Source organism: Trichoderma reesei (assembly GCF_000167675.1).
Source record: "Trichoderma reesei QM6a unplaced genomic scaffold TRIREscaffold_53, whole genome shotgun sequence".
Lineage (NCBI taxonomy): Eukaryota > Fungi > Ascomycota > Sordariomycetes > Hypocreales > Hypocreaceae > Trichoderma > Trichoderma reesei.
Window position 1 is genome coordinate 19,838 of NW_006711200.1, and position 10,827 is coordinate 30,664.

General features: G+C 52.7%; 4 protein-coding genes across 4 annotated transcripts; all 4 read right to left on the minus strand.

Moving 5' to 3' along the window:
* Window positions 1-245: 245 nt before the first annotated feature.
* Window positions 246-965, minus strand: TRIREDRAFT_71101 (Hypothetical protein; the record flags this gene model as incomplete). Its single annotated transcript, XM_006969929.1, has 1 exon — window positions 246-965. The coding sequence occupies one exon, from the start codon at window positions 963-965 to the stop codon at window positions 246-248; it is 720 nt and encodes a 239-aa protein (XP_006969991.1).
* Window positions 966-1,486: 521 nt separating this feature from the next.
* On the minus strand, window positions 1,487-2,971 carry TRIREDRAFT_71095 (uncharacterized protein; the record flags this gene model as incomplete). The annotated part of the gene is made up of 1 exon (XM_006969930.1): window positions 1,487-2,971. The coding sequence occupies one exon, from the start codon at window positions 2,969-2,971 to the stop codon at window positions 1,487-1,489; it is 1,485 nt and encodes a 494-aa protein (XP_006969992.1).
* A 1,754-nt stretch (window positions 2,972-4,725) lies between these two features.
* Window positions 4,726-6,117, minus strand: TRIREDRAFT_112660 (uncharacterized protein; the record flags this gene model as incomplete). Its single annotated transcript, XM_006969931.1, has 3 exons — window positions 4,726-5,240; window positions 5,358-5,960; window positions 6,012-6,117. 3 exons carry the CDS (start codon window positions 6,115-6,117, stop codon window positions 4,726-4,728), a joined length of 1,224 nt encoding a protein of 407 aa, XP_006969993.1.
* A 1,114-nt stretch (window positions 6,118-7,231) lies between these two features.
* On the minus strand, window positions 7,232-10,005 carry TRIREDRAFT_6107 (uncharacterized protein; the record flags this gene model as incomplete). The annotated part of the gene is made up of 7 exons (XM_006969932.1): window positions 7,232-7,500; window positions 7,594-8,369; window positions 8,437-8,558; window positions 8,708-8,975; window positions 9,049-9,396; window positions 9,495-9,499; window positions 9,556-10,005. The coding sequence occupies 7 exons, from the start codon at window positions 10,003-10,005 to the stop codon at window positions 7,232-7,234; spliced, it is 2,238 nt and encodes a 745-aa protein (XP_006969994.1).
* Between the last annotated feature and the right edge of the window lie 822 nt (window positions 10,006-10,827).

A 10,827-nucleotide genomic window follows, 5' to 3' on the forward strand; every position in this document is an offset into this window, starting at 1 on the left:
GGTATTACCAGTTACATGTATTCAGGCAATCCAAGGTAAACAGAGGACAGTAGAGCAGACGAATGCATCAAGATTATCATCTCTCAGCCTCACTTATCCTCCTCAGCCCCATACATACTCACCGACGCCTCATGAAGAACCCTCCCCAAATCCCTCTCTGTAGGCCCATCTTGCTGCAAACCCATCTCAATCAGCATCCGCATCCTCCTCTCCGCCTCTAGCTACTTCGACAACCTCACAAACGTCTACACCGACGAAAAAAGATCCGTCAGACGCGGCAAACCCGCGCGATCATTCACCGCGCGCTTCGTCTCCAGCAAAGCCTGCCGGTCAAAGCCCGCAATCCTCCTCGCGAAACTATCCACAAAAGCCGCCAAGTCTGCATCCTTGATGGCGCGGTTAATGTATCCGTACTGAGCAGCGGTCACGGCATCAAAGTCGTCGCCGCCGAGGACAATCTCCAATGCGCGCGAGCGGTTGACCAAACGAGGAAGCCAGTCGAGCGTTCCTCCGCCGCAATGGATTCCCGCGCCGGCTTCCGGCTGTGAGAAGATTGCCTTTTCAATGCTGCCGAAGCGCATGTCGCAGGCGAGGGTGACTTCGCTTCCATGGCCACGAACACGGCCACGTATTTCCGCGATGCTGACGACAGGGACGCGCGCGAGGCGAAGCACGAAGTTGCCCCAATCGAATATGGGTGAAGTCTCTTCATCGGCGTCCTCGCCTTCGGTTGCCAGCAAGTCCCAGTGGGCGATGAAGTACTCTTCGGCGGCACTGTCAAAGACGATGACTTTGACGGCTCGATCATGTTCAAGCGCCTCGATGAGTGCGCGCAACGCGGCATAGGTTCGCGGCGTGAAGAGGTTCAAGGGGGGAGCGCTGAAGGTTGCTCGCCAGTGGGCTGGGCTGATTTTGGTCAGTTTGAGGACATCATCGAATGACCACCGCTCCGAGACGTAAGGCATGTTGGCTGATGGGTATCTGATGTCTTTGAAACGGTGTAATGCTTGTCCGAAAGATCATTTACTTGTGACTTTCGCACGGCATCGCTATGTTGGAGGATTCATGGTGACCATTGCATCCTTTTATGATGCTTCAGCTACATAGTTTACTCGACATGTTTCCCTAACAATTTCCGTAAGAAGGAAGAGCAACAGCCGGGACAGTCTAACGTCCGAATTGTCTATCAATATAGAGTATGAAGCGATTAGGTCGGACATGCTTACCGTGTCACATGAAACCTGCAATGAAGCCATTTGTGAGCATTTTCTCTGCGGCATATCAAGCTGTTGCGACCTTTCGGTGTTATACAAAGTACCTATTCAACCTCTCGTATCTTACGTGTGGCTCAGATTCAGGCAGTAGATCGGAGGATCTGAGACATAACACTGCAAGACAACTCAATCTTCTGCCTCATAGCGTTAACAAATCTATCAACATTCTTCTACGTAGAGATACGAGTACACGTCATCCAATGAAGACGGCCCTATTTCTCATCTCCAAAGCGGTTCTTGCTCACAGCAGGATCGTGAATCGAAATCGTCTTCTCCTCCAGAAACTCCGCAAGTCCGTACTTGCCATTGTTTCGTCCCCAGCCACTGTCCTTGGTGCCTCCAATAGGCAGAGTCTGCTCATCGTACCCCGTGGTCTCGCAGATGTGAACCTGTCCGGCCTCGATCTGCTGGGCAACTCGAATGGCATTGAGAACATTTCGGCTGTGAACAGCGGCGTTGAGACCATATGTCGTATCGTTGGCAACCTGTATGGCCTCGGCCTCGTCCTTGACAACGGTCAGAATAGCAGCAGGGGAAAAGATCTCCTCGTGAAAGATCTCATCAGTGCGCTTCACGTCCGTGACAATGGTGGGAGTGAGGCTCGTCTCTTCGGCATTCAGGCTAGCATCACCGACAATAAAGCGGGCTCCAGCAGCCTGAGCTCTCAGAAGGAGAGCCTGTCCCCTCTTCGCCTGCTTCCTTGACACGGCAACGCCCTGTTTGCCCGCAAACGTGGTAGCAAGAGCCGTCTTGAGCTGGCTGATGAGCTCCTCGGCGACATCCTGCACTACCACAATACGGTCAGTGGACATGCAGATCTGGCCGTGGTGCATAACCATGCCCTGGATAATCTTGCCAGCCGCATGCTTCACATCAGCATCCTTCAGAACAACTGCCGGTGCTTTTCCGCCGAGCTCCATCAGCACAGGCTTCAGATACTTGCTGGAGAGCTGGCCGATGATGCGGCCGACAGCAGCACTGCCAATGAACTCGACCTTGCGAATTGACGGGTGGGCAATCAGCGCCTCGGTGACAGCAGTGGCATCCTCGCGGGCCGCCTGGACAATGTTGATCAGGCCCTTGGGCATACCGGCTTCCTCATAGGCCTGAACAATGAGGTGGTGAGTCTGTGGGCACATCTCCGACGCCTTGAGCACGACGGAGCAGCCAGCACCGATGGGAGCAGCCATTCCCCGTCCGCTGAGAATCATTGCCGCGTTCCAAGGCGGTATGACGAGGACGGGGCCGACGGGCTCCTTGTACACCAGGACGATGGATCCAGGGACTTCCAGAGGCGGCAGCTCCCCTGTCGTCATGTGCGAGATGTGCGAGGCAATCTCGCGCATGCCACGCGTCAGATTGCTCACGTTGAATCTGGCCCATCCCTCGAAGCATCCCGTTTCAGCAATCTGCACTTCAACGAAGCGATCGGCCCAGGAGTCGATGATATCAGCCGTGCGAAGAAGCAGATCTCTACGCTGGACATGAGTCGACGTCTTCCACTTGAGGAAGGCTCGCTGGGAGGAGTCGGCTGCCAGCGTAGCGATCTCGGGAGTGGCGCTATGGGCGTAGTGGATGACTTTGCATTGGGAGACTGATTCGACGGGGATGAGGCGGGCGTCGTGGACGGGGAGGGCGAGGCCGTCGATTCTGATGGGGATGACTTGCTCGCCGTTGGGGCCTTGGACAAAGGACATGGTGGAAGTGTTGGTTCGGTGGCTTGTTGAGGTGTATCGAGTTGCCTATCTGATGGAAGATCTTCTGCTGAGTGTGGCTGGAGTTGCTGATAGTTGCTGATAGCGGTGGTGGTCTGTCTCATTCTCAGATGGATTCACGATACTTATATAGATAGCTTGAAGCGTATATTGGACCGTCGTCCTGTGTACAGCATCGAGAGAAACACCACCCATCACAATCCATGCTTCATCCCGTGCATTTCTGTACAGAACAGCAACACGCAGGTAGTACATCCCATCCATGGCTCATGTCAATGCACATCCTGGCAGGGCAAGTCGCATCCAACCCCCGCCAACAAAGAACACAGCAACGCCGAGTTGAGCAGTTCCGGGCTCAACTTTGGACGAGTGTCTTCCCGACCTCGTCTCAAGGTCGAACCTGTCGGCGACTCGCCCTCCGTGAGCAGCTCTCGCTCGCTCGGCATTTGAGATGTACTACTTCAAGGAACCTTCCATCTTGTGTATATTCTCTCGTTCTTTGAGGAACAGCGATGCCGATGGCGCGGACTTCCGGTTTGTTCAGCACGGAGTTAGAGTAGGGGCGCATCCACGAGAGGCATCTTCTCATAGCAGATGGCGATCATTTCCATTACATCCTTTCTCTGTTGCTTCAAGCTTAATCCACGATTCACTCAACACTCAGACCTCTCATATCAGGCAATTCTACTTTCTGTCTAACCCAACGCCAAACTATGCACAAGTTTCAACCCCAGCCTAGTATCCTGTCCCTCCCATCAGCCCTATCCCACTTATTGCCGAAACACCCCTACATCATCTCTCTTGGACAAAGGTGATATCCACTGGTTCGGCTTTCCGTGATTCGGCTCGTCCATATCTCCGGTGACAGGGGACAGAAAAACGGAGCTTCTCGCAGCGCGCCTTAGCGGGTTGAGAGGATAGGGAAAGCTGCAGATCAAGACATCGTCGTGATGTTACTTTGAGAATGTCGCAAGATACATCGCGCGTCCGACGTGCCGATCATCGAGTTGCATCCTGTGACTTGACCATGGAACAAGGGGGTAGAAGCGCATGCTGTGATGTTTAACAACGAGAGGGAGTCGTCCAATTACTAAGTCAAGTGTCCGGCTACATCGATCCAGGATATTCTCATCGCCATTCCTATACGGCTAGAGACTTCATAAATCGAGGAGTGGCATCGGCTTTCATAGCTCACAGGGTAGTTCATGCATGGGAGGGGGCGAAAGCTGATCGAGTCAACATCCAAGGCAATAATATCACGTATGAGGTTTCACTCTTAAACAGTCTGAAGCGATACGATCTATTGAACTCCTTGTCCAGCTATCCACTCCAGAATCCTCCTCCCACTGCCGCGGAGCAGAGACAAAATACAAGTCTGGTAAACCCAAGCTCCCAAGTCTAGAGCCCATCGCAACCTCTCGTGTCCGTAAGCGCGCCCGAGCTGTTGACGTCTAAAAGCACAAGAGCCGAAGCTTGTCCAACTGCAAAGCATCCCAGAAGAGACGTGGCCCGTCTGCCAACTAGATCTTCACCAGTGCTGAGAAAGTAAAGAAAAAACGGCAAGATGGCGATGATAATCTCCCAGAGTCCAGTCGCAGGTTGCAAGTTTCGCCTCCAAATGAACAAGAAAAGAAGAAAATAAATCGGGAAAAGATAAGAAACGCAAACAAAGTGAACCATAACGGAAGAGGCGGATCGGGACCTCTAGGAATTGGCGATGGTGTATTCCCCGTAATTCACCACATGAAGCCGTCCTCAGTGATCTGAATCACCGAGTTTTGCTCCTCATCATCTTGAGCCATAGCGAAGCTCGCTTGGAATCCATCAACCTGCGTATGCGTGCCGTCATCGATCTGAGCACCGTCTTCTTGTCCACCCATATCCTCATCCTCGCCGAACAGGCTGTTTCGATCTCCATCATCGTCGTTTCCTTCCTCATGGTCATCGTAGTCCTCCATATCAGCGTCACCGTCATCATAGCTCGCATCGGGAGGCATATTGAGTGAGCACCGCAGATCCATGCCCGGAATTTCCACCTCCACAGCGCCATCATCGCCAAAATAATAGGCAAAGGCGTCCCCATCAATCGCAAGTTCGAGTTCGGGCAGATCGTCCACGTCAGAGTCCTCCTCCACCAAGTACACCTCCAGATCAATATCCGGATGGCCCTCGCGACAACCGACAACCTCGACATCGTGGAGAATATGCGGCGCTTCATCGTCACTCTCCGAGTACTCGGGCTGGGGATTGACTGCGTTGTTCAAGCAAATCTCAGCGTCAGATTCCTATTCTTCGTCGCTGCTGCTTCCGCTGTATTCATCGCTGTATTCGTCGCTGCTGCTGCTGAAAACAGAGCAGCTATCGTCACCGCTGGAGGAGTCGCACGCAGTGCTGGAGGTATCAAAGTCAGGCGTTCCCGCTCGGCTGAAGATGAGCGAGTGCGGAATGCTGGTGCCAATGCTTGACTGGCCCATGTCGTCGTCCATGGGCTCTTCTTGTTGGGCTTGTTCACTGAGAGGGTTCTCTAGCCTGTGGCTATTGTGAAGCTCCGGAGCTGGACGATTCCATGTGGCCAGAAGCCCGGCACCAATAGTGATGTCTTCGAGCCTAAGCCCGAGCTGTCGTGCCTCTTCAAGCTTTATGTTACCCTTGGCCATGAGAAGGCCTCGAAGAGTATCGCCCAAAGCGTTGGCGACATCCAAGTCAAGCAGACGGTTCTGGATGGCGCAGTGCAGGGCCTCTTGTTCCGGATCCCAGTGCATGTCGTGCCAGGCGGGCAAGCAATCTCGGCCGATGAAGATCTGTTGCAGAGAGACGCCTTGCTGTTTGGCAATAGATAGACGGGTGTTGGACTCGCGTTGGATGTAGTCTGCGACATCACATGCGACAAAGTTCCGCGGGATTGCGCCGTCGAGAAACTTGAGGAAATCGGCGACTTTGTCCCTGACCTCGTCTGGGTCTGCCTCGATGCCTTGAAGGAAGTCAGTATCGCTATGAATGCGGGTTCTTCTTTGTTACGGACGCTTGGCCTGAGACTGTCGACGGATCTTGCGGCGGCGGTGCACGAGCGGGTTGTCATCGTCGCTATCAGAGGACAGTTCTATGACTGTTCGTTTGTTGGATGCCATTTTCGGTGGTGGTTGCGAGAAGCCGTGGTTCTTGAGAATTGTGTGTGCAAGGAGAGATGCAGATGAGGCTTGAGATATGCGGCAGAAGAAGTCGGCAAAGTGTTGAAGAGAAGGAGAAAAGGGAAGAAGAAGAGTTGGGATTAAAAGAGAAGAAGAGTGAGAAAAGCCACCTCAGATCCGCCTCAGAAGGCTGGCGGTGGTGAGAGGAGTAGCAGAGTTCAGGGCGGAGAGATGTTGGGGAGAAGAAAGTGAGAATGCATGCAAAACTCCCCGAGGAGCAAACCTTGATAAGCCAAGGCGGCGCTGTTCTCGATTGCTGAGCAGCAGTTCAGCGCAGTTTGAGTCTTGAGCATGGTCGACAATCATGTTTGCCGGTATTGTCGCCGTGCAAATTCTCGCCATGGCTTCATCTGGGAATGGAAATGCACCGCAAGCCCGCAATGAATCACCCCCTTGTTCTTCTTCTTCTTCTTATTGTCGCCGCGCTCCACGGCCTGCGTTCAATAAGTGCGGCCATCATTCGGGCACATTGTTCCTGTTTCGGTTGCACACCACTGATCGAAGCCAGTTTGGAGTCGTTTGAATCGGATTGTTGAGCCTTGATGATCCATGGTGAGTGAGCCCTTGTCGTTGTGAGGTTGGCACTTGATCCTGTGAACCGCACACAGGGATAGGTGCTATGTACTATGTATCATGCTGTGGCTGTCCATCTTGCTGCTGAGCCACTCTCATTCACCAGCCGCATCTCGGACTAGCTAATCAGAAACCTTAGTCAGCTCGTTCTCAGCATGAACCATGAGCATAGGTATCTTTCAGATTGTGATTGTCCTTCATCCTCACACCTCAGCTCAACAATGCCAGCAGCTGTTCATAACTGAATCATGCCTGACGCCTTCCTTGTCTTCATTTCACATTTTACATCGAAAAGTTCACGATGCCTACCTGGATCAGGTGATCCCAGGCTCGACCACCGCCCCCATCCTTTTTTCTCCCTGGGCGGACTCTCGTCTTCATCGCATCCATCAACCATCATACTACCACGAACTAGCATTCACCAAGATCTCACCCTGGACCTCAGAAAGCATGCATAAATCATCATCAATTCGACTACTTTTTACCACCCAAACGCCTCCTCGAAATACTCGACAGAATGGCTCTGCTTCATCGCCCGATATGTCGCCGCCCTCGCCGCATCCGCCATCTCTCCAGGGCCACACGCAAACACCGCCAGCCGTGATCCAGACGCAGAGGCAGACTCAGCCGCTTTCTCAATCATGACCCCGATATCTGGCCTGCCCATCCTAATTGCCACAGCCGCACCATCAGGCGACTCAGACACATCCGTCTCCTCCTTGCCCCTGAGCACACTGCTCTCCGCCATCCCTTTACACTCCTTCTCCGCCGAAATCTCATCCTTCGGCGTCAAGGGCAGCGAGTCAAGCGACTCCTTTGCAGTGCTTGTGCAGTGAAACATACACTCGATGTCGTCTCGCGCAAGTGCCGCGGCGAGCTCGCGCTGGGCAACCCGCTTCATGAAAGCTTGGCTGCGATTTGACCACACGAGCGTCAATGCGCGTGTGCGTGTTCGTCTCGCTTTGTTAGACGCAGTGGTTCTTTCCATGTGATCAAGTATGTACGGAACCATGGTCGCGATACCAGACCCGCCGGCGAAGAGAAGGACCTCGTCATAAGCCCACAAGGGCTCCGCCATGCCGTAGGGGCCTTCGAGGAGGATGGTCTCTTTATGGACTGCGGGAACCTGGGACTTGGTCTGAGCCTTGAGACAGACGTCACGGAGATGGCGAGTCCAGCCGTCATAGGGGCGAATCCAGAAGGAAAGAAGATGCTCGCCTGCCATGCCTCCATGTGGCGAACCGCTCTCGAACGATGTCACAACAGAGCCATCCACGGTTCTCGATTGCACATCTGTTGATCCTGTTTGTCCTCCAGGCTGGTTCCAATGGGCCAGGGTGAAAGGGTGATTCTCCCAGCCTTTGAGGCGGAAGGGCTGGTACAGATAATAGTGCTGTCCTGGTCCCGGTTTCACATGTGTGTTGATCTGGACGGTGATGATGTTGGCGTCCTGGTCGTAAGCTATGGCCGCGATGCTTCTCTGGAGCTTTGTCTTACGCAGCCGAACGTGGATATTGCAGTAGACTACCCGGACGATTCTCAGGAAACGATCGAAGCTCCAGATGGCAACGAGAGGCCATAGATATGGGTCATATTGGCCGTCAAAGATGGATGTGTGGCTGTGATTCCAAGTCTAGTCAGTATGAGATGGACAATGAGAAGCACCGGACCAGGAGGAGAACGTACTAGAACAGGGCGACAATCACCACGACAGATAGGACGATGTGGATGAGTAGGAATGACTCGTAAATCTTTCTGCGGAACCAGCTGAAGGAGAAGAAGACAATAAAGCTCATCGCACACGTTGCCTACAGTGGGTCATGATCAGCAAACAGGCCATAAGAAATGTCTGCCAAAAGGCTTACCACAACGCCGAGGTAGAACCAAGGCTCACGGAACAATGGTGGGAATTGATACCCTGAAATTACTCTTGTCAACGGAGAACTTCAATGCAAACTCTCCATGAGAGGCAAGCGATCAACATACCGTAACCGGCCGTGTAGTAAAATGCCGTGTATCCAACGGAGTGAATAATGGCCTGCAATGTCGCCACGCGAGCAATGTGTCTGTGGAACAGGTTGAACGTGGAGAATTGCCAGCCCGTCAGCCAGATGAAGATGTTATTTCGGCCGCTAAACATCCATATCAGCGGTAGGTTGGCGTACGACATGACGCCCGTTCGGTCGGCAATATATCGCCATAGCTGAGCAGAAACCTTGGGCCAGCTTCCAGTAAGCCTCTGTTAGTCGTTTGTATCTCGTAAGGAGTTTGTTCATCTTTTTCAGTATGGCTACTTACTATAGGTTGCCGTCGAATGGACGATAGCTGACGCAGCAGAGCACGAAGCTGACGATCCAGTACGAGGCAACGATGAATAGCTCAAGCCGAGTAGGGATCGTGCACCCAAACAGAAGCTGCTGGTGATACGGAGGGAAAACACTGGGAGTAGTAAGGCCCTTGCGTATTCTCGAGTACAGATGCCCAAGTGACTTGGTTCCTGCTCTGGATTTTTCACGGCTATCAGCCGATCCGGTATCTTCGGGGCCGGTCGACGACGGAAGCACACGGCCTTCGAGGAAGTGGGAGATGAGGCGATGAAAAGTTCCGAAGAGGAGAACGATGCCCCAGAATCCGTACATGGCCCATCTGTAGTGTTATACATGTCAGCTCCTTGCTTTCTTCAAGCAGTACAGAGGGGGTAATCTCACCCATAGTTTTCGCGATTTCGAGCCGCAGCATCCCACTCGACCTAGAGAATCTTAGCAACGGTGTTACACAACGAGAAATGAGGCCAAGAAAACTTACCTCCGTCTTGAAGCCCAGATCAAACCAATGCTTCGAGATCAAAACCGGTGTTGTAAGATTCGTCGAGACCAGATCATCAGTCTGATCAAGAATGGGATACTGGCTGATTGCTTCATCCGTCAGGTTGGCAGCCACATCTGCCTCCGATAAAGGTTCCGCGCCGCCGTACTTTCGACATAACGACTTGACGTATTCGATGCCAGGATCCAGGTCAGAGGGCGGGCAGTAGGTCTTGGAGACGGCGTAGATGGAGGCAACTTTGAGCGGGTTCTGGCAGTTGGCTACGTAGTACTTGCCATAGCCGACGCCTACAAAGCTGAGACCTCCCACAATACTAAAGACAGCAGAAACACACTCCTGATCGGCATTGATGGTGCTCGATAGGGCATGTGACGCAAATAAGCCCACGAGAAGCAGGCTGATTCTCAGCAGATACCTTGTGGCTATCATGGCTGGATGATCTTCAGGTCCTGGGAAGTCGACTGTCCCACAAACAGATAAGAACTTTCCACGGCACGGGACGCCAGATATACATCAGCTCGGCAACTTGCGTTATATAACTACTCATTCCTACGATCCCTCGGCAGCTCGTGAACCGTACAACGGTGTCCGCTCACGCCACTGTGGGCTTTTCAAAAACCAATACTTCTGCCTGCAACCGGGGAATCTTGATCCCACTCAGCCCGTATCCATCACCACTCGGATTCCGTCCCCCAGGTAGTTGGCACGCCCTTCATCAACACTCGCAGGATCAAGGTTCTATACCCGCAATATAAAGAAAAAAAACTTCGTCAAGGTGGAGGCACGTTGCTCGACATGGGCTTGATCAGCGGTCTAGATCAGTTGATGCATGTCCTAGGGTCGTATCTGACTCAATCCTTTAGGTAAAGGTGGACTGATCAGAAATCTTATCAGATTGATATTGACTCATCAGATTAGATTAGATCTGATCCTGCCGTGCGAGTGGCTCTGTCGAGGAGAAAGCCCACTTAATCTTCTCCCTTGTCTTGCCTGATTAGGAACGGTCCTTTGTCTCTTCTCCGGCTTCCTTATGCGACATGCCCTCCGGGAATAGGCTCAAGCAGTTGAGCCATTTAATTGCCTATACTGGTTTTTTTTGGCTTGTGACGCTCCGGTCTTTTCTCTCGGATTGTGTCGAGATCAAGATTTTCCAGCAATATATTGGCAGATGTGGATTGACTGGGGAGCAACTGACTGCCGCTGCAGGCCTTGAGATCCCGGTTTCCGCAAACTTTACATCCGAAGTTCCTC